At 37.1% G+C, this 27,893-nt stretch overlaps 1 protein-coding gene across 1 annotated transcript in view; it reads right to left on the bottom strand.

Annotated features, from left to right (window-relative positions):
- atrnl1b (attractin-like 1b) overlaps nucleotides 1–27,893 on the bottom strand; it is a 71,459-nt gene that overhangs the window by 7,628 nt on the left and 35,938 nt on the right. The window contains exons 21-27 of the mRNA XM_053340720.1: nucleotides 25,648–25,700; nucleotides 24,099–24,193; nucleotides 23,708–23,786; nucleotides 21,262–21,419; nucleotides 17,389–17,450; nucleotides 11,525–11,603; nucleotides 2,430–2,537 (exon numbers count right to left, since the gene is read on the bottom strand). Of these exons, the coding sequence (XP_053196695.1) occupies nucleotides 2,430–2,537; nucleotides 11,525–11,603; nucleotides 17,389–17,450; nucleotides 21,262–21,419; nucleotides 23,708–23,786; nucleotides 24,099–24,193; nucleotides 25,648–25,700 (634 nt within the window). The remainder of the gene's footprint in view (nucleotides 1–2,429; nucleotides 2,538–11,524; nucleotides 11,604–17,388; nucleotides 17,451–21,261; nucleotides 21,420–23,707; nucleotides 23,787–24,098; nucleotides 24,194–25,647; nucleotides 25,701–27,893) is intronic.

Here is a 27,893-nt window from a genome sequence, read left to right as displayed (position 1 = left end):
GCTATACCTACTCCACTAAGCTCATAGGACCCTTTGGCTCCGCTATGAGCCAGAAAGCTAAATATGCTAAATTATATGTATGACAGTAAACAGGCTATCCTTGTGTTGACTCCTTGTGCTGTTTCTTTCTTTTATTTTCAATGTCTCTTTCTTCAACTGCATTACAGTCATTAAAGTTGTCATATTGTCTAAATAAGTTGAAGGAAATGTTGAAGGCATTCGTTGTGATTTGTTAGCTTGTTAACGTGCTACAATAAATTGTAAATGGAGGCTTTGACTGCACCTTTGTTACCATGGTTTCTCATTTTAGCCAGTGCATTACATTAGAACGAAACTACTTAGTAGGTGTTCATTATCAGGAATTGATTAACACCCTGCAGCCAATAAGAATGAAGTATTCATCCAGACCATGGTTTAAATTCATGTTATATTTGATTTTACTGTCCTGGAATTTACTTCTCATCAGATACAATGGTAATACTGTTATTGCTGAATGTCATTTGAGACCATCTTACCGCCAAACAGCAGCTGCAGGTACTGAAGTGGTAAACCAAGCAATACTTCACTAATTAGATTAGATGTAACTGGATTTACTATTAATTTGATTTATACTGATTTACCATTAAAACCCACATCATTCCTACCTGTTATTAAAATACATTTAGGCAATGTACACGGGTATTGTGCAAGTAAGTTGCTTACTTTTGTGTACTGACTTTACTGTGTACTGTATGTTTTACTAAGTGCCATTGAAAAATTCAGCATGCATGTTTTTGTGAATAAATTTAGGAAACAGAGTTGTGATAATTTTTCTAACACAAAGTTCTTAAGTGCTTTCAGCAACAATATTTCCACAGTCACTTCCATAAAAGCTGGACAGACATCTAAGTAAAAGAAAGTCGAGCCTTCATAGACTCATTCTGCATTTTGAAAGGGTCAAAAAACAGAAGACTGAGGATTTGTTTTTTTTTTCTTCCAGTTATCATTTCCAAAACAGCTTGGGACAGTGTTTATGGCAAAACCCTCAAGTGGGCACAAAATCTCCACCATAATGCACTCCATAATAAATACAGCCTCTTTGGTCTTTAGGCAAGGGAGGAACACTCCTGGAATTAAGTATTTAGATAGACACTACATACACGTCCCCCTGACAAGCACCTAATTAACAGTTTACTTAGATCAAGGCTGGTAATATTAAAGCAGTGGTTTCCGACACCAATCAGGTTCAGACTGTACCACACAGCTTTAAAAGTGCGACAATAAAGTGCACTCTGAGAGTAAAGAAGCATTGTTTTTCTCCTCTTCTGCTCTTTACATTGCCCTTCACAATAGCATAATGCATGGTGAGTACCACTCAGCGCTACACTAATAGCTAATGTAGGGCCTCTTTGCTGGTTGCCACAGTGATTTTATTTTTCTCAGCGGCTGGTGACATAGAACTGGCCTTGGGTGAGGAAACACTGTCGGTCCTCTGATGTCAATTTGAGGATGTAGCGCTCCATATTGCTTTATGCTATGCTTTTATCCCATGTGGCATTGAGACCTTGACTGTGCTTAGTGTCAGACTTCTTTTTCTACTTTCTATTTGGATGGGAGGTATTAACATAATAGGAATACAAAGGAGAAAAGGTAACTGGACAGTAAACTAAAGAAAGCATATGACTTTCTATGGTATCACATTTTGAATGCAAAATCACAATGCAGCATGTTCCCAGTAAAAGAAACCTAAAAGTTCACCTGTGGAGAAAGAACAATAACAAAAGTAAACCATCAATCTTCCATGAACCATCCTGACGTCACCATTGACCAGTGACATTTTTTCAAAACAGTGACCGTCTTTTCCTCATGAGAAGATTACAACAGCCATGAAAGAATCTTGGCTTCATGACATCATGTCTTATAAAATATATTTTTCTCTTTCTTTCTTTCTTTCTTTCTTTCTTTCTTTCTTTCTTTCTTTCTTCTTAATCGATTAAAAACACTTTCAGCAAGCCTACAGCAATTATTACAGAGGACAAATTCATCTTAAGGAGGGGGACATGAGAAGAAAGGACACCTCACTGGCTGATTTCTTATTGATGGAGGGATTGTGGGGAGTGGAAAAAAGGCAAACATATTGCGGGTAGAGGGCACAAGCTTTTTCAAGTACAGCACAATAAGGTCTAATTAATGTAGCAGTACAAGTCTATGCAACATTCTGTACATAAGTAGAAGAACTTGCTTGTATCAGATGCCTGACAGATGGGGGGAGGGGGGGGGGTGACATGCTCATACTTTTTAAAGATTCTAGCAACTGTAAAGTGTTTTAACCTGAAGATTTTGGCTGGTAAAACCTAAGAACTGGATATAAAATAATAGAAAATGAAAGAAATGCTTGAAGACATAATTTTATCTTCATGTATATGTAAACAAATAAACACAGGACTCACATCTACCACAGGCTGCAGCATTTCTGTTTGTTCTCCCCTGGCGTCCAGAGCAACAGCAACTGAAGCGAATGGACGACTGGCCATCTGCTGACGCTCTCTCATTAGTTGCTGTAACATCAAACACAGATGATAGATGAGCACAACATAGGACATTAGTCTAATTAAACAACACATAACTACATAAAGGAATTTTGAGAAACATTGAAATATTTGCATAAGGATACAATTAGTGTACATTATTTAGACAGAATAAACATCATAAATATAAAAACTCCATGGAAGCCAAAATCAATGCCACCATTATGTGAATTACAAGCAATCATGTAGTAATCGATCCAATGTCATCAGTATTCTAATAACAATAATTATACTGTGTTTACATACTGAATACAAAACTGGGATATTGGTTTTATATAAGATGCAATGAAACATTTCATGAGAATACACTTCAAAAGTGTTTGAGAGAAATTGAAATTGAAAAACTGTGGACAATTGCAGTGTTTGTGTACAGTAATCTACATCCTTAGGGCTATTACAGTATAAAGCTAAAAATCAATAGCACATACAGTATCAATGAGGAAAAGCTGAAATGCTAACTATAAAACATCCAAGCCTTCAGGGAGTTACTTTGTGTCCCACATTTTTCAAAGATCCCCAATGTAAACATATTGACAGTTTCCAGATGTGTGATCCAGATGTGTGATCTAAAATGTTGGAATATAATATTACAAAATTGCAATACCATCCTCTTTAACATAACTAGGACACCATAATATTCCAAACATTTCTTAACATAATGGGAATACTAAGACTCGAGGGGAACTATGACAAGTAAAATGTGTATCAACATTAAAAACCTTTAAATTATTAATCTTTTCAATACATAGTGTCTTTTATGTGTCTCATTGTATGTTGTTTTACGTTTATTGTCTGTTGCTGTTTTTATGTGTACTAACCACAGGGGACACATCATTTCATGGTACTGCGGTGCAATGGCATTGAATTGAATTGAACTGAATACATTTAATGGTGACACCATTTCTGTTGCTCAGATTGAGCAGAAAATAGCTTCTCTTGTTCCCCACTAAATCAATATTGTAAAACAACTAGCGCCACACTTTCATCAACAGCGCAGTGTCTGATCAATATCTAAACGGGCCGCCATCTTAGCGCCAAGGACATCACTGATTGGTATTGGATTTGTGATGAGCTTAAGTGTGCTGCATTAAGATCTAATTGTACTTCAGATTACTAAGCACATCAGGTTGCTGTGATGATCAGCCTCATAACATGCCCTTCCTCTGCACTTTACTGAAATTCAATAAATGTTCTCTACATGTGCACAGATATACAAGCAATTTCATGAAAAGTAATACAGTATATATATATACACTTCATATAGCACATACTGTATGAAAAACTGCAATAGTAGGAAAATAACAATTAGAATAATTTTACCTTCTTTTCATCATGCTAAGGAATAAGAAAATCTATACTTTTTTTTTCTTTGTACAGTGGACTGCTTCAGCACTTTCTAATTATCTCACATTGTGCCTTTAATAAAACTGCATGCCTATTTCTATTAATTGAATGAGGGTGTTGAGTTTCCTGGTGGTCCTGTTTCAATAGGAGTTTGTCCTTGGTGTAGTAATGAACCCTGAGATCCTAGTGTCCAGACCCCCACCCCCACTCGCTCAGAATATAATTAAGTATTCATTAGTCTGGCTATTAATTGGCTAAATTCCGATGAGGTCTGGAGAGGTTGATAGCATTGTGAAAGCATAAACGAACAAAAAAAACCTGCTTTGAATCAACGTCTTGCGGTATCAAGGACTCCATCTATGTGACAGGTTTACATATCACCCAGTGAATGTGCTGTTGGCCCTACTGAAGATGTACACAGGAAAACATTAATTATGGCAAAAACCATGATGAGATATTTAGGAGCTACCAGTGACTCATCACAAATACTGTTTTGTTCCAGTCAAAAGTTGACAGCCCCAAAATCATTTAGTTTAGTATCATAGATGACTAAAAAAAAACAGACAATAAAACCTGTGATAAAGTGACTAAAAACAATACATTATCACACTATTACTATCGACTACTTGACTGATTTGTTGCAGTTTTAGAGCGGTCATTAATTTTGCAGACTGAACACTGATCATCAGACAGAAGTAGAGTCAGTATGTGGTCTTTAAGAGGGTTCTTCTCGAGCTAGTCATATAAATGCTTGGGTTGTAAATATCTAATATGTGTTTGATGTGTGTGTTTCAAATGACAGCAAGCAAAAGTTAAAAACAATTAGGTACATAGCATTTATGTGTTGTGTGTATTAATGCATTCATTGTTTAGGTGCAGCTTATTAATTATTGTTGGAGCCTTTTTAAAACACTAAACCATTTCTATACTGACTGGCCCTCACAATTGTACATCAACAGACCGGTGGGGAGTGAATGAGGCAAAAGTTCAGGTCTCTTCCATGTAAGCTTTGTTGAGTCACTGTGAAAACATTCCCCTGGGGGAGGTAAGGCTGAGAGAGAAAAAAAACTCAACAACAACCATATGAAATTGAGATTGATCACCTGATTGATTTTTCGTGGTCTGCTTTTTGTAGCTCTGATTTTTATACTTTAAATCTGAGGCTCTGTGTTAGATTGCTGTACATCTCTACTATTAAACATCTTACAGCAATAGCAAACCTATAGATTTTGAGCTGCTGGGTGAGCGCAGGTCAAAATGAGAAATTTTGCCCTTTTCCAAAAGATAAAAGCAGGATGGAGGTGCCTGGTGGGTTTGAAGCAAAACAAGAAAACAGCTCAGGGCTTATTATGGTTTTCAACAGAAAAGCTTCAAATCCAACAACATTCATCCTAAATGTCAGATAGCGGTAATGTTATTTATCATGTTGCAGAATCCATTTAAAGCACCAAAGCATAAGAAGAGAGCAAAAGCAAAGTCAGGGAATGCTTTGCCCTGTGTCCAGCACATGCATCTAAAATGTGCTGGGAATACAATCATCAAAGGGCCGGCACAATACCACAGAGATTCTAGAAATGAATACTAAGTTAATGACAAAAGGCGAGAGTGAACTCTGTAAAACCAATTAACGTTTGTGCAATGACAGACTGATTTTGTCAAGAATACAAGCTGGAGCCATTCACTGTTGTGATAAGGTTGGGCATGGAGTGCACTGCTATGCAACTTGATTAATTTAGCAAGTGAGTGCATGAATTATCTGTCTTGTGAATGCAGCATTTTGTTCCCTTCATTGGATTCTATATAAAGGGTAGGTGTCATCCCGCCTCTGAGCATATTCTACACCTAAGCAGGTCACTTTGTCCTTTTCAAAGATCACAAAAAATAAAATGGAAACCATATCATATTTAAAAATGAAGGAAAAATAAAACTTAATGTCAAGTATGAAGAAGTCTGTTTCTGCTTTTCCCTCTATTGACATTAACATTAAATTCTCTATGTTGATGCATACTTTCACACTCCACATATACTGTGATTAATAGACTGAAGACCTCCAGCCTAGTGAACTGCCACTGCATACCACATTGATGTGATTTTGGTGAAGCTGAGTGGTTGTGTGTAGGCTGAAGAACTCATTAGAAAATACAAACGGCGTGTATTATCACACCGTTTTGAAATTATTAGAGTGCAAACTTTAAACTTAACAAGGGACAATCAAGGTGACCAAGGGCTTAAGAGAAGGATAATCTTATTATAGCAATCAATGACTGCTGATGGAGCTCCTCAGTGGAAGAGTGCTGGTGTGAAACTATGCCAAGACTGCAGAGAGACATGTAAGAATTATGTGGTTAGTGTTCCCTTCAGTTCAGTTCTGTCAGTGCAAATGTAATATATAATTAGCACACTGAGCTATATCAATGAAATGGGTGTTTTAACAGTGTTATCGTCTAAATAAGTATATTTTCAGCAAAGGTGGCTGCTGCCTGCATATAAAAATTATATCTTGTGACAAAGGAGGGTGGGAACGGACTTATTCGAAGATTGACACCGCTTTCATGTCAGTGCAGTAAATATGACACTCCAGCCAGCAGCCATTTAGCTTAGCTTAACATGAAGACAGCTAGTCTGACTCTGGCTGAAGATAACAAACTCCACCTTCTTCAAATTTACCGTACAAACATGAGTGTGCTATCAATCTTGTCATCTCAACTCCCAGCCAAAAAGCAAATAGGCATATTTCCCAAAATGTCAGAACTATACCTTTAATGTGGCTGGAAAATAAATAAATAAATCGGTGAATCCGTGAATAAATAAACTGCATCGGTGACACACCACATGTAACACGTCATTGCCCTTGCTCTTAGCCTTTTCAGCCATCATTCTCCTGTTTCCTTTCCTTAGCTGACACAACAGTCATCAGCTACAGTCTGGCCAAATCCATTACCAACGTCACTGCCACAACGACGTCTATGGGCTGATGATAGCTTTTCATAAACAAATGTTAATTAGTCACTGGTGACTTTAATAAATGGTACGCTTAAATGTGCTCAGGGAAATAATGGTCCTTTTTGTGATAACCACTGCTCATTGACAGTTTTGAGTGCTTTTAGAGTGCCAGTAAAAAAAAAAAATCACTGCTTCACACCATGCTCATTGTGTATCTCATGTTTGGATGATAGCAGGATATATGCTGTGTGAGGTGTGTGCATGTATGTGTGTGTGAGAGAGAGAGAGAGAGAGAGAGAGAGAGAGAGAGAGAGAGAGAGCGAGGGGGGATGCATTAGATACAGCCATGTATTTGTGTGTATAACATCTCCGTGTTGCAGTCTCGTGAAATGTCAGTGCCCCCCTCCCTCACGTTTCCCCTCACAGGTAGCTTCAAAGAGGTCAGCCCTTGTCGTCCTCAGTGGCATTTACAGCTGTTGTCTTTTCATCCCTTTGTCCCCACTCGGGATCCAGGTCTCATCACTAGCTCTCAACTAAAATTATTCAAATACAACAGCTGCATTTTTGTTATGAAGTCCTTTCAGCTCTTGACAAAAAACAAAGCCCTTAAACAATTAATACATTAGTATGGTAAATGATCAGCCTAGTAAGATGAAGTCAATGCCAGGAATTATATGTTTGCAAGTCTCTGAGAAGCTCTTAGTGATTACTACATGTAGACAGTGACTACTTAGTTGTATACAAATATTTAAATTTGAATGTGTGTTTCTGGTCAAATAAACATACACAGTTTTGTAGATCAAACCCAGAAATACTGCCGCAGAATTCATATTTGAAAGCCAATAATTAAAAAAATAAAATAAAAAAAAGAAGAAGAAAAAAAGTTCAATCAGTATCATCCATATGCCACTTGGCTGGATCAGTGTCTCATTATTGTCTCTGCCATCTCTGGAAGCCTCATTAAGACTCATTCAATCCATGTCCTTATGTCAGATGGGGGCTTGTGAGCATTAAATGGCCTCTAGCCCAAATCCTTCCATCCTGTATTTGGACAAGTGCACTGCATGGGCTGTTCACAAGCCCTTTCATATTAAAAAGGACACAATGTTCAGTAAAGAGCCAATGAGACAAGATTGGCGGAACCAATTTAGTTTCACTAATATCATACATCAAGTTTTCATAATGTTTCAACACAAGTGAGCAATCACCAATTCCACTAAAGCTTGTGTTATTAGAGATTGTTTAAAGGGGTGAGATAGTGATTCTGACATGGGAAGGAACATTACTGTCACATCACTCATTACATGCACCCTCACACTATTTGGAGGGACATTTTTTTTACAATTGGATTCATTATCACTTTATCAACTGGCACTACGGTTTTATTATCCCAAATCCCTAAAGAGTAGTGCCCAATTTTAAATACAGACCATCTTTAATGTTCAATATCACTAGCCCAATCTCACTCACACAGTGTCAAATACAGAGTCTTTGTTACACCCCTCGGCAGCGGATACTACGCACAAGGTGCCCTTTAGTGTCTGTATGAGATGTACTGATGACTTACAGGTCTAAATGCTGTTAAAACTGGGTGTAAACAAAAAGACATTTAGTACGGCCCTTCATATTGGGGCAGTGACATGCAGTTCACTAAGGAGAATGGAAGGACAGCATTATGTCCGGTAAGGCGTGTCCTCTCTAAAATGTACCAGGTGTGGGTTTGTTAGTAGCTATACTTCCCTCCGTTTAAGCGAGTATCACGCATTTAGAAATCCCCAGACTTTGTTAGGCTGAGATCTCTGATCATTTCGTATCACAAGACTTGCCATGTCATTATTAGAGGTGGCATTTTCCTTCTTAGGAGGAGGTGGGTTGGGTGCATGGCTAGATAGGTAGCTGGCATAAAGTGGACTTTGCTGAAGACCACTGTTCACGTCAAACTTCCAAATGTGACTCAGGACAGTTTTTTGTTGTGGTTTACTGTTGAAATTGAGACTAAACCTAACCAGACCACTTCATTTGCTCCAAGGGTGTAATATTGCCACAAAGGGTCCTACAATTGGATATAGCTAAAAGCCCAGTGTGTCGCTATACAGACAATAAAGGGTGTCTTGTGCATCTGCATGAGATGCCAGAGGGGTGTGACATAGCGTCAGTATTTGATGACCTGGAATGAGAACGTGTTTCTATCACTTGAGAAAGCAAACAACAATTACCAAAGCAATGACAGTCCTTTCTAGGACACTTAGATGGATTTGTATGTAATTTTCCTCTGATCAGCCACAGCTATAAACAGAAAATCTTGTTTTCTCGGGTAGTTTTTCAGAGAAAGATTGATTATGTCTGCAACTGACAGACACTGAAATTGAGCTTATTAAACAAAAGTGGATGCAAGTCAGGGGTTGTTCAACTGGCATAAATAATTCAAAAATCCAATGTATAGTTATACTACATAAACTACCAGCTTAATTTAAATGTGTATCTCTGATGTGTAGACTTTGAAATAACTCTCTTAAAAGATAGTGCTGATTTTAGATTATAAAGATAAAATATGTATTTTCGGTAGAGTGATTTCAATGACTGGTACACATGATGCGCCTTAAACATAAAACCTACAGTATTTACTCTGACAGGATATAGAATACATAACTACAAATGATTCAACTCATTTGGGTATTATTGTGGGCCAGACTTAAAGACTACTTGCAAAGCTGGACCACCTAAACAGCACTGAAGAACATCCTCTAGGCATTTACAATGTTCAAGAAAAGGTTGCCAACACAGTTTCTCTTTATGGCGTTTCTTTAAAAGTAGGGCACCTGAAAAAATACTACATGAACATTAAGGTATTACCAATATTTTTCTCAGATTTGTATTCTTTTAAATGGGTGTGGCTGATAAAAAAGGCAGGTAGTTCTTTATTCATATGATAGTATTATAAAATTAAGTGCAAAAGCTGTTTACCAGAGCAGGACACAAAACCTGAAAGAACAGTTTATTTTAGGGTGTAGGATGGATTAAAAAGAAACAAAAATAAAAAATATTACCATAGTGAGAAATATGAAGGTCACTTACGAATTGGATAATGTTTCAAAAAAGAAAACTAATCATGTTTTATGTAATGAAAAATTGTAGAGTAGGCACTGTAACCAAACACTGCACTGAAGATGCCAACTGAACTTGCACTTGCACGCAGAGCAATAACATAAATATAAACATAGAGATGTAGATATATAGTATCAGTCCAAAGTTTGAACATATTTTCTCATTAAATTAAATGAGAGGGTGTGTCCAAATGTTTGACTGGTGCTGTATATAAACGGATTTGTCATCTGCAACTAAACATTTCAGTCCCTCTCATAAGTTTGTCTCACAGTGACAAAACCTTTCAATCACTGGAAATTAAGAGCTGAAGGTTTTTATTTAACGATTTATTTATTATCATCTGGCAGCTGAAGGGCAATCACAAATAGATGTTATGAATGCCAACAGCAGACCAAAAAAAGTGAGTAGAATTTCAATGATGAGGGCCCATCTGCTTGCATTAATTTTCATTGACTTTAATTCTTTGGATAGGCATGATTCTGAGTCACGGTAGCTATCATTCATGTTTATTTTCATATATCAATTAGAGGATATAAAATCCAGATCCTATGATTATCATTGTCATCCCCAAAGGGGACATAAATAGTGGAAGCTTTATTCGTGAATTGTGGGTCATAATGCTGGAAGAGTATCAAATAAAACTTCCTGCTATTGAGTATCATATTGCATCTACAATAATATAAGATTCACTCTGAGGAGATGGAAATGATGGTTGCTCTTAGAGACACCAGTAACCACCCCTAGCAGTTTGAGTTAAGGGCAGCGATTGAATTTGCATACATTTGCTCTCTTCCTCAATTTCCTGCAGAGCATCTTTCTGGCCCTCTTCTTTAATTTCTACTGCCAATCATTTCATCTTTTACCCCTTTTCATCCCCATCTTTTCTCAATCCCAATCTTTCCCACCAACACTGAATATTCATTATTTTTCTTCCATCCTCTTCTCCTAAAGGCATTCATAGCATCTCTACTGGCTTTATGCACCCCCCCCCCCTTTCCACTGATCCACTTTAAAATGATTTTTAAAAAAAACATATTCACATTTTCCTAGTAATTTATCAAATATTGGAACATTTTACTTTTTGAGGAAACCTTTGCAAAGAGCAGATACAAACCTTCTTTTAATAGTGGTCTAAAAGCTCCTGAAGAGCTAAAGTTGGTGTTTAGATATGTGCTGATATTCCATCTCAGGCATATGAAATGATCAGCCTAATTGAAGAAACTGAGCACATCTGGGATGTATTAGCTGTTGTTTCCCCAGCAACTCTATATGTTCCTGATGATGGTTTTAAAGTTAAAGCGAAGGACTAAAACCACAAAAACATCCCTGTCCTTCTTTGAGTAACTGTGTCTCTCATTAATTTGAACAAGTAGTTTAAATTAATTTATTAAGATTTGTTTCTCTTCCTCTAATTATTTCTGGATGCAGACTATAAAAAAGGTCTTTGTTTATCTGTTAAGTGCAGTTTGCTGTCGCTTTCAACTGTGTTTCAGACTTGGGGCATGTTGAAGAAAATAACATGTCAGGCATATCTCATGTAAACAGAATGTATTTTATTGACTTACTTCTCTCCGCCGTGAAGCCCAACAGGTCTGTTTGATCTTCCACACCACTGCTGCCACCAGGAGTAGCGACAGAAAGCAACTGGGATGACAGAGAAGAAACACTGTCAAACATAATGATGACAAGAAGACTTTCCCTATAACAGCTGTCACTGGAAAACTGCCCATGTTCTTTGCACATAGGGAGCAGACCACCCCTGGGTATTTTAACTATTTATGGCCAGTGCAGGTATTGAGAACTGAGAACAAAAATCAAATTCTACCAGCCCTTTATGTTACCATATTGCAAGAATCACTTTATCTACTCACAACATATGCTACCCCAAAACTAATTAATTTAGTCAAAAGGAACACCAACAAAATTACAATCAATATTAGCAAGAAGACATAAAGGTGTGATGCTGGGGACATACGTGGGGTTAAGTGACTATTTCTTTGCCCTTTGTATTAAAATAACTTTCAGTGGATGAAACAGGGTCAACCTGAATATTCAGTTTCCTTCTAACTTAAAAAGACAAAACCTGGGATGTGATTTGAGGAGCAGATTCATTTCTCAGTAGACTGAATATTTTGGCTGATTACTTCAATTAATAACCCAACGGTAAAACCATTAGTCAAGGGAAATTCGGCAAGGTCCAAGTGATACAGGGAAAGAAAAATATGACTGATTGAGAGCTTCCACTTCATTATACCAGTGACAGATGAGGATGTAAAGATTATTATGTGCTAAAGAGACATTCTGCACTTTCTATTGGCTTGTCTGAACAAAATGTGGGATACTGAATTCTTAACAAATAAGGTCTCATAGAAGGCGGGTTCTCCATCTCTCTGTGAACACCATTTAGTATAAAAGAGTGCCTATATGGATGGTTTAACTGTTTATGTTAAGTTAAATTGCGCTGCATGCATTGTGGTTATGATGAAATATATGGGAAATTAGAGGTTAATGCCAACTGTATATCTAATAGGCTAAGTGTTCATTTATTTCCAGTGCAAGCATTTCAAAAGGGTAATAATTTTCCCATATCCTTAGGTTAAAAAAAAAACATTAAATGGCTGCATTCATAAAGTGCTTTTATCCATATATCCTTATATTTCACCACCATTGTACATACAAGCATTTGCACTGAGTAGAGAACCCTTGGTATAGCTCCATGTTCATCTTTATCAAGCTCGCTCTGTGGCTCTTTTATTCTAGACTACCAAAAGAGTGATCAGAAAGGATAAATGAATTCATCATGTTTATGTAGAAATGATCTAAGGTAGGTCTTGAAAAAAATAAGAAATCAATTTTTGAATAGCTTTTACATGGATGAAAATAATGTACAATCCCTTTCTTTGAAGTTTATTTTCCACTATGCAGCCATCAATCCTAGTTGACAACATAATTCATTTGTTGCTTTTTATATTTTTGGTGGTGCCAATTGTTTGGGAGGACTGTAACCCATTACCATTTCCAGGCCGCAGTTAAAGTCACCCCCCAAGATTATATAATTAGTGGGTATGGACGAGACAACTGCCAAGAGCCTAGAGTAAAATGCTGTATCAAATACATTTGGAGCATAAACAGATCCTAACACGTAGTCCCCCAAAAAGAAACCAGCTATTAAAATATATCTTCCATTTATATCAGATGGAGTTTTAGCAATAGTGAGATGAAGTTTTTTCCGACTTAATATTCATATATAAATTAGATATCTATAAAATATTATTATTGTCATTATTATGAATGTGGAACCTGTGCTCCACATTGGTCCTGTCCATCTGTGGTGAAACACCCATAGAGTAGCCAGGTACCTGATCTGGAATCAGATGTTTGTGCTGATGAGTTGTCGGCACATTGTGTTGAAACGACTGTGTTCTTCATCACAGCTGCAGAGAGATCTTGCTGTATGAACAAAGATTGTCCCTCATACTGAAGACTTCATCTAACTGTGGCCATTATTTTGAGTTTGTCTCTTGGGTTATGGAGTTTAATTAAGATGGACAATTTCCCTGCTCCCTTGGTGTCAGGCTTCTTTGGGCTCTGCTGATCTTTGTGTGGCCTTTCTCTGTCTCCAGACCAAGGAACCTTGGGAGCCAAGTTTCAAAGAATAGGAAGGGTTCATCTATTCCTTCCTGAAAGTTGGTGATGTGTACATTGCCTCATCTTTTTTTCTATATCATCAGCAAGCTTATATCTAGTGTTTGGGATTTTTTGACTGGTTGTTCTAGATTCGTCCCTTTGTCTTCCATTGTTGGTGCAGCGGCAGGAGCTCAGCTGAAACGCATCTACCCAGCAGCCATCACAGCAATGTTTGATATTTAAACTTGAGTATGCTTTCAAATTGCTTGGCACACCTGCTAAATCCATTGGCTGAGATCTCTGAAGAAGGTGATATTGCCTGCCTGTGAGGAACACTCTTAAAGTACAGTGGAAGCAAAGAGGAAAAAAATGACGACAAGTGGGATTTAAACGATGAGTGATGGAAAACTCTGTACTTCAAACATCTTGTTATCGCACGTGGAATTTATTCTAAGAGGTATGCAAGCTGGGAACCCTTAAATTCTTTTAGAAGTACTGGTGCCATCGTAGACATCTTTGAAGATAATGGTGGATGGCGAGGGAGAGAGGCTTGAATGAGATTTTTTTCATGTGGCACAAGTGACAAAAATCCTCAGACAGATGTTTGGCTTTAATCATCTGTATTTTACACACTAGAGAAGCTTAAACCCCTTTTCTGTTCCTTCAGCTTCTGTTGTTAATAAAAAAAGGAGTACTGCAATCATTCATGTTCTCACTGCCAATACCAAACAACAAAATAAATGTTTGTACAAGTAGTCATGGAGTAGCTATGGGCTTGGTTGATTTGTAGCTCTAGTAACAGTACAAGTAGGTTTTTAGATTTCACTCACCCAAGCAGTGCACATTAATTAAAAACATAACCGGAAGATGCCCAACATTATAATACATTTCCTGCCTCACAACTGAATTTTGTCTTCATGCTATTTTTCATTATTATCACCACGTGTTTTTATTGTATACAGCCGAAATATTATCTTCCTTTAGATGGTGACTCGTGGAGTACCCGTCAAAAAGTACTTGTTTGCTTGGTCTGTGGTGTTTCTCACAAACCGCTCCTCCAAACAACGTCAAACTCAACACTGTATTTCTTCAGAGTCTTTAGCAATACACCAATTGGATGAGTGGTCATCAAGAAAATCAATTCTTGGATTTAACTACATTTCTTATACTTTATAAATTGGATAGACTAAATAAACTATGTTAATTCAATCATGAAAAGATTTTAATGTTACAAATCCTTGTTTGAAACTCTATCAATGCCTCACATGTATGACAGAAGTAGCTCAGTCTACATGTGTTAGCAGAAGCAGTCAGAGATGTAATGGAAGCAGGAGTTTCTGTTATTCAATTATATCTTTAATATTTAAATTATTCATCCAAACAACTTGCGACACTGCACCTCCTTGGGTCCTCAGCAATATACCCGCCAAGTGTGAAGTCAATCGGATAAATGGTTGTGGAGAAAAGTGACGGACAGACGGAGTTCCGTTGTAATCAGATAATGAAACGCAACATCTTACATAAATACTTTAGCCTTTTTTTCAACTCTTGATCATATATTGAACTCGGCTTTGCTTTCTTTTACTTACATGCTCATTTTTTGTAACCTCAGGGCTACTGTTTCCACGGGGGAAAACAATCAATAAGATCAATAACCACTTTCTAAAGGCTTTTCTGAATGCTCAAGTCCATAAGGCGTTAAGAGATGTCTGGAGTAGCTTTGTAAATAGCATCTTTAAAATAGTCATTTTATGAATTTACTTGGTTTTACATAGATGCATGTTTATTAAGAAGTCTATTGCATGCTCATATATAGTATAAACACATACTGAGACTAATGTGTAATATTCTGCATGCATACACACACACACACTCATACACACACGCATATACAACACAAAGATATATATGTGACTGGGATGGGGCTGATTTTGTTAATTAGTATAAATCAGACCTCAGGGTTCCACTGCAAGTATAGCGCAGCATCCTATTAGAGGTTTCTTCAGCATCTAATCAAAATGCATAAAACAATCAAACTCTAACTAGATTTCAACTTAGGAAGCACTGTGGTGGTAAATATTGTCTATGAAGTCACTAAGATGAGGGAGAAAAAAGGGAATTGTCTGAAAGGTTTGTAGTGAAAAAGCTGAACAATATATGAATAAACAGAGAGAAAACAACAGTAGTAATTTCTTCACTCTCTATCTCTCATAAAAAAGAGGGCTTGTGAAACCCTGTGGGGCGATTTGACATTTTATCATCAGGCTGATTATGTTTCCTGCAGGTTCACCCCTTCAAATCTCCCACACACGCACAACTGTGTGAGACTGCATCACAGCCTTTTTGCTGATTTTATGGGTCAGTGAGAACTGGACGACTGGAAGAATGCAAACAAAGACTCGAAAGAATTAGTATAACCTGCGTTGTGATGTAAAGACACGCAGGCTTAAAAAACTAAATCTTACTGTGGAAATTTTATGTGCAAAATTAGGCGAGCAAATAGGAAAATTAATTTGTTAGGGAGAGCAATGCAACTGAATTTTGTCAGAAATCAAAAGTACGAAGCATTCATCTAGTTTTTAAATTTGAAAAATTATTATTACATAAAGCAAATAAAGTTATGTTTTTCAAACTCTATTCAATATTCAACAATTTCCAAGGAAAAGGAGTGTATTGCTAATTACAAAATATTTACTCATAACATTTCATACATTTAATAATTAACTATGAATGCAAAAGTTAGAGGTGTTTGTTTAGATGGATGTACAGAATGAAAAGCATTTAAATGAATATGCTGTTCAGATGTAAAGGTTGTACTGTAGGTCATTAGAAATCCATCTCAATATGACTTTCCTCTAGAAAGCACTCACTCGCTTCTTATTTTGAGAAGATCAAGACTGTAGTTTGTTTTGTCCTGTGTTTTCTTTGGGTCTGTTTTGTGACCATATTCAGAATGGTTTCACATGATGCTAGCAGCTGTCAGATGCATTTTAGATAAAACAAGCCTTCCCTCTCTCTCTCCTTTCCTTCCAACAATCCCTGAATTTAGCTGTTCAACTGTAATTCAATCGGATGGAGGTAGACGATAACTGACTATGTGACAGTTTTTGGGGAAAGTTATTGTGGACTGGCCAGTGATGGGCAGGTGCCTTAGGCAATGGCGGTCTTCTATTCTCACCCTGACAGCTACACAGATACTGTGTTACTCTGTTAGCTACTCCATGCAGCATACCTTTAACCAACACACACATATACAGAAACTGCACGGAGGCTTATGACAGTGGCTATTACAATATGTATAAAAATAACTGTCATAGACACTAACTTAATTATTAAAACCAACTTACAGGCGAGAAGAAAAATGTTATTATACTCAGAGGCTTTTAACTTGTGCAGACTTTGCTGTGCTTTTGAGACAACTCAATTGATTAATTTCAAACATTTAATCGAGGAAAGATTTCCATCACAGCTCTCTGAAAAATCACTGAGAGCCCTCATATCTCGATCGCCTACGCCTTCTCTTTAGATGACACTTGCAGAGCAATTACACCTATTTAAATGGTTACAGTCAGTCCATTTGCCACTTGAACAAGGAAATTGCGGCCTTGAAGACTCAAGAAGCATTTACTGCACATGTACTCAGTTAATATAACTGGACCAACAGGCTTAAGTAAGTCAATAAGCCCTGGAGGTAGAACGTGAAGAGGTGGTGGGTCGAATTCTGGATAATTCTCCTTAACTGCTGATCACTTAGAACTGCTGAAACAAATGACATGAGTGTTTATTCAAATATTGTACCTACCTGAAAAATGTCACGAAGAACTGGACAAGGTCCATGATACTGTTGTGTTGGGAGAAGGCAATCTGTTTGAGAAAAAGAAAGACCCAAAAAATGACTTAGGACAACCACAGTCAATGTAACTATACAATACAAAAACACACACACTTTCAAAAAATAAAATCTGTTGTTCAAATCTAATTCTGTCTTTTCAAAACGTGTCCGTAAACTTAACAATGAATTCATTTCAAGGGTCAAAACCCTCTGGCCTTCAAGAACTGTTAGTGTATTCTGGCTGATCTTTCCCAGTTGATCTGAGATTTTGCTAAGGGGTCAACATGATATGGTGTTGATATGTCAAGTCTGCATTAAGAGCAGAAAGGACCTGCTAAAAGGTCACTGACAAGACTCTCTCTCAGGCTGTAAGAGCTCCTGCCTGTAAGAAAAAAAATCTATTTGAATGCAGTGAAACAAGACACAAACTGGGTAGACCGATTTTTTAAAATTGTTTTCAATAAATATTTGAATAAAAGTGAATCTTACTGCATTCTACATTCCCCTATAAACCCAAAAAATGATTTGGTTTATTTTTCAATTGTAATAGTAGCATTCCTGCTGCTCTAGTTAAAAACAATAAACATGTATTTTTTAAGTGTGGATAAAACTGTACACTTTCATTGTGCTTCAATTCAAAATGTCAGTCTTCATTCAAGCTAAGGGACAAATGGACAACACCCGAGCCTGTCTGCTATTGAGCTGAATTTCATACATACTTAATATTGATGATTTATATATAAACACATACATGACCAGTTGCTTTCTAATACGAATGAATAGGAAAGTGTGTCCAAACTTTTGACTGGTACTGTATATGACTAAAAGGCAACATGGCCAATGAATAATGGGTCAGAAATATGTTTTACCTTCATTAAAAGAGGGATTACACACACTGCTGGCAGCTAAAATTTATCTGAGGCCACATCATTATCTACTGGAGATGCTTTGAAGACATTGTGCCCTGAAAGCATTTAGATACACAGACACAATGTCATCTGTGGCAGGATTGAGCCCCCTGGATGATAGCACGGAGGGTTAGGCAATGGGGCACAAATTGTGCTTTTAGAGGTTTATGATTTGCATTATGTTTATTGCTTTGAATGTTGATGAGGCACAGATTCAAAGGGTACTTTGAATAGTTCAGTAAGAAGTCTATCAGTCAAGATTCAGGCTATTACAGATTAGGCTATTCCCCATTCCCCATCCCTAACGGCCAGGCAAAGTCTTCACTAGATTTAGTGACAACTTCAACACTCTCACAAACCTCGGCCACTTTTGACTTTTTCAATCTTTTTAAGTAGAAAATGAGAACTGCTGATCTGCAATGAGATGCTCAGTGACATGGCTAACATGACTCAAAAGCACACAATATAGAGATGTTGTTCTGCCTTTTTAATCAGTAGGACAGTAGTACTCCTGCTTTTTCACATAATAAAGGGGTCAAACTAATAGGTTGAGGGTTAATTTCATTTCAATTCATCAATCCCAACCAATCAGTGGAATCATTTAGGAACACCCTGTCTATTGTATCACAGGTGGACTTTTAATGAATTGAACAGTCTCCTAGATAATTATACTGCAACACAAGCTCAAAATAAGGTGTCACAATGTGCTCATCTTTATCCATTTTCAAATGTTTATTTTATGGATTAGATACAAAGGCTCATAAGTGGATTCTGCTTTATCTTACCCCTGCATCATAAAGGCAAGCAAGGAAAGAGAGACCTTATCCAGTTACAGAAGCTGTTTGCTTTAACAGCTCAAGCTGGTCCATAATAAATAAGTGACTGTTGGCCAGGAAATCTAATAGAAAACTATTACTGGGCCACCTCCACGGATGGGATGACCCCCGAGATGTTATTACCCCACCGTGTTCCACTCATCTACTATATAAGAGAGAGGGCCAGGACAAATCAATACTTTGGAAGTGGGCTAATTTGCAAAAAGGATATTGTGTGTTGTCATTAGGATTGATAATTGTATCTATCACATTCCTCGTGAAAGTGTTTGCTTTAGAACACCAGGGGACTTTTATTCATTTATAAATGATAAAATACCATGGATAACTTAACAATATCTATACCTATTAACCAGGACCAATTACAATCTGAATTTAAAGATGATAATATAAGGATTAGGGCTGCAACTAATGATACTTTTCATTTCTCATTCATCTGACTCTTACTCTCTAAACTAAATTATTCATTATTTGCTCTAAAAACATACTCAGTTTACAAAGAAAACGAAGAAAACTAGCAAATACTCACATTTGAGAAACTGAAACTACTGGACCGTTTTGCATATTTGCTGAAATGACTTAAACTCAAGTAATGATCAAATTTGTTTCAGATCAAATTTCTGCCAATCAACTAGTCAATTAATTGAGTAATTGTTTCAGCTGTAATCGATATGTAATTTATGCATTTCTATAAGCATAATGAACCGTTGACCACTGCAACAGACATCAGTATGTTACACCATCATTTCAACCACTGTTGCCATAGTGCATTCATCCTGACATTAAATTGGGCCACAAACAAACTGACACAAAATTCTTTTCTTAACTTTATAGATATAGATATAGAGCTTATATAAAAGGCAAATTAACTTAGTTGTAATCAGAAGTAGTCTATAATCAACTTGTCTTGTAAAGATCATATTTGCTTGTCAGCTCAAACAGATGATGGCTTAGTGTTTTTAAATGTTTTCATAAACTCACTGTACATCACTTTCAATCTCTTATTTTCTAGCAGTCACATTAGTGCAACGTGGCCTTAAGTCCATTTTAATTTCATTGCCTGTAAGGCTTAAACATGCTTATTTTGACAATAGCTTAATTGCTGTTTTCCAGGAAACTCAAAATAACTATTAGCAAATGGCATATTTCATGGTCTTGTCCACAACATTAAAGCATCAGTCTCCTCCAGTCAGATGGAGGGATAGAAAAGGTTAAACGGTTCTTTGCTTTTGCATGCTAAAAAACAGCTGGGCACCTATGCACGTTAACCATTGCTCATTAAATCTTTAATTAGAATTAAGTGCACTTGAAATCACCATGAGCAACAGTGGAGCTCTGCGTCTGCAAAGATGGCTGCTCCTGCTCTCTTTATGTATGTAGGACTGGGACCAACTGTTTGTAAATGGGTTGCTTTTAGATGATTACATACATACTGTACATCTAGTGAGCAATTTGAAAATAAGTACAACAAACTGTATTTCTTCTAATATTGGCCGGGGCCATTTATTACATCAACTGCAGAGGGAACCAGGCCTTTATAGGAAGAAGGCTTATATTAGAGAGAGGCCTTTAATTCTAATTCCTTCCATATGATAAGTACATTTGCACATAGTTTAGTATGAATCCTCTTTGTTTTCTAAACCACTTCTATGTGCTCTCTTAAACTTGTTACTACATGACCAGTACTTACTAGGACATACATACATAGTCATTCTAGTGCTGGAGTTCCAGCCGGAGCATTTTGACGGTGCACATCTTAGGTGTAGCATGCTTATAGATGTACTCCCCCCGGCTTAGCCAAGTTACCCTTGGTTATTCATGTTCATGTAGTGTCACCGCTGTCATTATTGATAAAATGTGTGCTGTTATTCCCTTATTTCTCCCCTGTATCTCTCCAATTCTGTGTGCTCATAGAACTGGAGTTACATCCAGGTAAGTACTATTTACATTATATAACACACATCAGGAGATGATCCATCTTAGGCCCAGCTCTTATTTGTCCGTGTTGACCACACCCCTAGCAATTATCGGATAACTTGTTTTCTTTCTTTTTGGTAAGGAACTACAGTGATTCAATCCAAGGTCACATGAACAGTCCTTACCTGGATCTTGATGGGCCATGAGAAGTTACTAACGTAGACATAGAAGGTGATATTGGGGTTGCTTCTAAAGCTGAACTTCTCACAGGAGAAGCTGTCTCTGTATTCCTTGATGTTAGTTTTGGACACAATGGGCACTTCCTCTCCAGAAATGGTTCCAGCTGTTGGGGCAAATAGTTCACATTCAGCACATTGCCATTTTGCACTCAGGGAGCTCACCTACACACACACACACACACACACACACAGATGGAGCTAGACTGGCTGTAACATATGATTATGAATCCATTAATGGGTGTACTACGCCATTTAGAACAACAGGAAAGCTCTCATAAGCGATTATTGTTATGTCTTAAGTGCATTAAACTTATTTTTTGGTTGGCTTAAAACGGAGTGAGGCTTTATTGTGTAATTATACGTGCTGGCCATATTTTATTGTTAAATGGACAGACGTGGGAGAAAAGCACAGCTTGAAAGAGGGACTGAAATGCTGCTGTCCATAGGTCATGACTGAGTCATGTTAGCACATATTCACATTATCAACTAATGCATCTGGTATATATAAATGATAAAATGTGGTATTTTATGCCCTTCGGGCGGATAATGTCAGCATGAGGGCAACAAAAGTATGCACAAACCAACTATTATTAATCATAAGTACTTGTTTGTGCATCCACAAATCAAATTTCTGTTTTCCACAATTACTATTTCATTTCTGTGTGAAAATTTAAAACAAGCTTAAGGAAAAACTTTACAACCGTTACTATTTAGTTCACATTGGGCTGAACAGTTGTGTTAAATTCAATGACAATAATTCAAGTCATGATGATGCAATTTTCATACATTTCTATAAAACCAAAACTGGTGTGACCATCTTTAGAGAATGTATTATTTTATTTATCATTCTTAATGTCTACCATGAAATAAGAACAAATCTATTTCCAATGAAAACACTTGAAAAATAAGTCAATTTAAAGTCTCTCTAAATGTCTCAAGTCATTTCTTATTCTTCCTCATGTCAGCGGCTCCCCAACATTGACATTCCAACCCACAGCTCTGAAACAAAAGAACTGAAAATGACAGCTTGAGTGTAGCTACGTGAGCATGTTTATCTTAATTGAAATCACCCCCCACCCACCCATGGGCGATTCACGCTCTTGTCGATTGTGAAGAGGCTCCCGTTCCTTCTGAGACACAATATCTTTGCGGGGGAAAGGGGACCCGACTTCAAATATTAATGACAGTGCTCTAAAAAGGTTAAGGTGGCGGGAGAGGAGCGCGGGAGGTTAACGTGTTTTAGTGGTTGGAAAATGTCACTGTTTTGTGGGGATAGAGAAAGTGGCAGATGACTTGAGAGGAAGGGAGGGCAGGGGATAAACAGCGGCACTGGACGACTGCAGTGTCCTTGGGTGTCTTTCCTCAGGGGACCTATAATATCCACTCAACGATGACACAGTACACACTAACAAACTATGGTGTGTTACTGTTTGTTATATCTGTTGTACCAAATAACTAAATGGTTACTTTATTTAAAAAAACAATAAAAGAAAAGCTAAACCAAATCTTCTATATGAAAAACTACATTTCTAAAGTATCATAAGACTAAAGTAAATATGTTGGCAAACAAATATTATTGATGTTTTTTGACTGAGACGTATGTGTGTGATTATGCAATATTCAAATCTATTTGAATGGTAATTTATGTAGATGTGCAGGTGATGATTTAAGTTCCAGCCAGCACCTTTTTTTGGCATTATAATTATAATAACTAAAGATAGTACATCTTATTAGCTTGAGTTTGTATTTTACTTGTTTGTATACATTTTTGATTGGGATAAATTGGGCGTATGTGATTTTATATGAAAGTGAAACAGTCTGCAGTAGGAGGGCAGGTCTAAACATCTGAGATTTTAATGAAGTGCTTTGCTGACCTTTTCAGTGCTAAAAGTGACAAAAAACAAAAACAGCATCACTCTCGAAATGGTATCCTCAGTTAAACCAGTTCTGATAAATTTAGATTTGAACCACTAATTGCATTTATGCCCACAGTCATTTGTCAGGGGTGGAAGAAAACACTGTATTGCATAATTATTTTGCCCTTTTTGACAAATCCATGCAAAAAACAATATTTCAACTGGGAATATGCATTTTCACAGACTAATGGGCAAATTTATAACACAGTGAGAAGAGGAGGAAGAAAACTCATTAACCAATGGTTTGTGGACAGTTGCAAAATCTGGAAAATCTATCTACTTAACTATGAAACTTGCTTTCAAATGGATTGGTTATTTAATTTGTACTATTGTGACTGGAATCAACATAAATAACATGAGCAGATGGGTTGTGTACTTAGTTTTGCACTCATCAAGGTGTTTGCCAGACAGAAAAACAAAAATGAAGGGGGGCGTTTACTATACAACAATCAAACTGCAGATTTTAGCAAAAGTACCTGTTGAGCCCACCGACCAGGTGATATTGAGGTTAAAGTTGTTGGATGCATTAATAGACATGTCCAAGTTCTTGTTGGCCTTCAGATAGAGAACAGAAAGACACAAAAATCAATGACTTATTAAAGTTAAGTAAAAGATAAACTGACAAAACTACACAAAAACAACACATTATAGTAAACACATAATAACAGTTGAGAATGTATAGCAGTTAGCAAGGATTCAGGAAGACTTTCTAAAATGACCTGCTTCTGTAATTAACTTTGAAATGATAAGGAAACACAATGTGTTTGTCAGAGCTGCTCAAGAAGTTTTTGCTGTAGTAATAAAACAGTCAATGAAATGGACCTGAAATCTTCACATTCTGATACTTGGCTGACATGAAATAGTTACCTGTTCAGGTGAGGCCATAAAGTTGATGGCAGTGTAGTGATTATCATCTTCTTGGATGAGACTGAAGGTGAACTGGTAGTCGATCAACAGATTGTCTATTAAGATGGGAAAGAGAGGTTTGTTGTCTTTTATCAATATGAACATTACATACTGTTAAATGCACAATTCAGTTTTAACAAGGTTTTATTGTAACCTTTATGGATTTGATTTATTTATTAGACCCTATATGATGTGATCAAAACTAAACTAAAACAAACTCCCAAGAGCCTGAATGATGCAGACAAGTGAAATCAAAATGTCTGTAATCAAATCAATGTCGGCAATCAAGGTGTACAATTTTCTCATGATGCAGATTAGGAATACCTGACCCTGACAGCAAGCTTAACCACAATTTTCCTGATTAATCAAGTATTTAATTATGTATTAATTTTGGATTGCCACGTATTAGAATCATTCCTACACACAATTGCACAATCCCTTAACAATTATTAATGCGCTATGAATATACACAAACTTCAGATAGTTTCTTCAATTCATTTTGTGGCCTGGAACTCAGACTCTGTATACTATCTGGATAATGTCACCATGAGCGCAGCATGTTAATTCATGCTCAATGGCCTTTTAGATAGTTAGGAGGAGTGTCATGTTTACAATATATAACCGAGCTCAAGAACAAGTGTCGGTGGTGCACAGAGGTTAAAACAAGCTCCAGGTTTTAAGTTTCTGTCTCCCCCTCATTGAGTCTGGTGTCAGGCTATGGCATTTCAGAAAGGGACAAAACCTTGGCAAAAGCTGTGTTGTCTGTAGCAGAGTGAAAGAGAGATAACAAATCACTAAGTACTGCGGCACAGTGAAGGACATCACATCATGCAAATAAATACACAAATCACAAACACCAACATGTACAGTATACACAGGAATACAGGCATAGATGTGCTGCTACTCACCAGCACTGGGTGTCAACCTTTTTTTCTTTTTTTTTTTTTGCATAATGCAGGGTTGCTATTTTGCTCTTTGCATTGCTCACCTTGATATATTTCCCTTTTACTTCACACTGCAGTCAAACTAACATTTAGCCAACTTTCTAAATGAATGAATGAGTAGGTGGGTGATTGAGTGAGTGAATGAGTAGACAAGTGGAGAATTTTTACTCTTCCGTCTCCTTCATTAGCTCAATCACTCACTCCTTCTGATGCACTTGACATTTTCACAACAAGTCATTCTGTCACCGAATAAGAGCCCCTGGTGCCAAAGTGCTAAAATGCTCCATCTGCCCTGAGCGGAAGAGTGAGAGAGAGAGAGAGAGAGGGAGAGGGAGAGGGAGAGGGAGAGGGAGAGGGAGAGAGAGAGAGAGAGAGAGAGAGAGAGAGAGAGAGAGAGAGAGAGAGAGAGAGAGAGAGAGAGAGAGAGAGAGAGAGAGAGAGAGAGGGGGGGGGGGGCAAAGCAGGGACGGAATAGCCAAGAATAATCAAGGATGTGTGTTTGTGTATGTGTGAGTGCATAAGAGCTGTCTCTCCAGCAAGTGGCTGTCCAGTGGAGAATTACTCACAGTAACAGGTTCCCCTGAGTGGATTGCCAAGGTAACGGTTTTCTGAGTCACATCTGCAGTGAAGAAAACAGAGAGAACAAGATGAAGACGAGTGCTAACAGATGGAGAGAAAGAATGTCTCTTATCAGCCAAGTGCCAGCGCATTAGCTCCTGCTGTTGGCACCTCATCAAGTCACTTACTTCTGACAAAGAGGAAATAATCGGATAGTTTACAAAAGTTAATTAGATTTTTTTTTAAACTTTTGTTTATCAAACCAACACAGTAACAAACTTGATGTACCACCTGATCACTGAGTGTGGCATCTAAAAGTAATGCACAAAGTTAAATCCTTTCAAATCCTTGGAGCAAACAACACAATTTATGTAAACAATAACTTTATTTATACAGCACTTTTTAAATAACGAGTTACAAAGTGCTTTACAAAGAAATAAAAACAAGAGAAAATTACCATATGAATAAGAAATAAAGTAGAATTGATATAGTAATAACAATAAGGGAGGTATGAATGAGTAAAACACAGAAGAAAAACACGTTTCACACTGTGAATTGGGACAATTAAAAAAAACCCAACTATGATTGTCATGGTGTTGACTGTTGCCGTGACAACGAAGACTGAATCATTTTAAGGTTACCCGACCATGATTCTTCCCCAACCCTAACAAAGTGTTTTTTGTGCCTAAACCTGATCAGACCTGACCAACAGCCATGTTACACCATAAACCATCATTATTTTCACTTTTCCTCCTGATGCAGCCACAAAAGATACTCGTGTGTACTTTTCAAACCAATGCGAGGGAAGACATGAGACTGACACGGTGGACCGATATGTAGGATGACTTATTATTTGATTATGTGGGACATATAATTGTAAACTGAGATGTGAAAGCCAAATCAAGGATAACCACCAGTTAAGGTGAATCCTTTTTAAAGGGAAGCATCAGATCAGGGAGTAAGAAATCATATTACAGAGATACAAGCTAGTGAGTGTGGAATGCAACGTTTAAAACAAACAAAAAAAATACAAACTACAACAAAATAGAAACTAAACATAACTAATCAAAAAGAATGAGAAACTAAAAATGAAGTAGAGATTCAAAATGTTTTTAAAAAACTTAAAAGCATTAAGAACATAAGTATCCTGCACTTAACACGTGGCTCATGTTTTGTTTGTTTCAAGTGCGAAATGACTAAGCCCAGGGTAAATTAATCTATAAACTAATGAGGGTCCTAACTCGGGGATAAACATGGTGTGAAAAACCTTCTGGGTGGACAATTACCAGGATCTATTTGCCTCCAATCCATTGCTCTCAGGTGAAAGATTGTTTTGTTTTAAAGCCTCAAGTGTTTCCATGTCTTCTCAAATGTATAACAGAAGCACCACCTGATTCTTGACAATATAAAACACCACCTTGCCTTGGTTCATTACTGCACATACTGTATGAATCAGACTGCCTCAAGTCAGTAACCAGTGGAGATAAAGTTACAGTACATTTAAAGATGTAGTGCTTTCAGAGAACATCAGATAGCTTTAATGAGGTGATGAATACCATAAGGTCAAATGCTGACATTGCTCTCTTATCAGTTAACTACGCAAAATCTAGATTCAGTGGCACAATGCATGAAAAAAGAGTTTATATTATGGAAAGCAAAAAGTGTATTGATTTTGATATTTTATATGCATTATACACATTTATATAAAGCTAACCAAACTGCATGCAGACCTGGAACACATTTCCCATTCATTTCTTCAGTCTGGACATTTTAAATGGCTAATTTGACGTTTCAATAGATGTTCAACGTTCTCAACACCTGCAAAGTTGGCTTTATACACAGGAATTAAAGCAAGAAGAGATTTATCAGCCTGAAAAGTTGCCCAGGAGGAAATGTGTACAAAGTATTGAATTAAGAATTATAAGAAATTAAAACTGCTCAATTCCTGAAATGAGGATTGGTGCCTGAGAACTTTAAGCCCTGCATATATCTCTAAAGTAACAGGCTTTCCTGGATTTTTTCCTGTACATTTGTTTAAACAGAAGTCTGTGAATTGGTTTTCCTAAGCTCTGTAAGGTCATGCAGTTTAATCAAACCCCTTTAGTTTAACAGTATGCACAATATCCTGGCATTAGCCAAAATTGTCTGACTTTTAAATTAAGTCCTGCCAAGCAAAATAATTTAACATCCACAGAGTGCCATCAACAGTTCTGAGCGTGCGTGCATGAATGTGTTTTATCGGGCTCATGGCTTT

This window comes from Scomber japonicus, chromosome 20 (genome assembly GCF_027409825.1).
Source record: "Scomber japonicus isolate fScoJap1 chromosome 20, fScoJap1.pri, whole genome shotgun sequence".
Lineage (NCBI taxonomy): Eukaryota > Metazoa > Chordata > Actinopteri > Scombriformes > Scombridae > Scomber > Scomber japonicus.
This window is presented reverse-complemented; position numbering and strand designations above follow the sequence as displayed.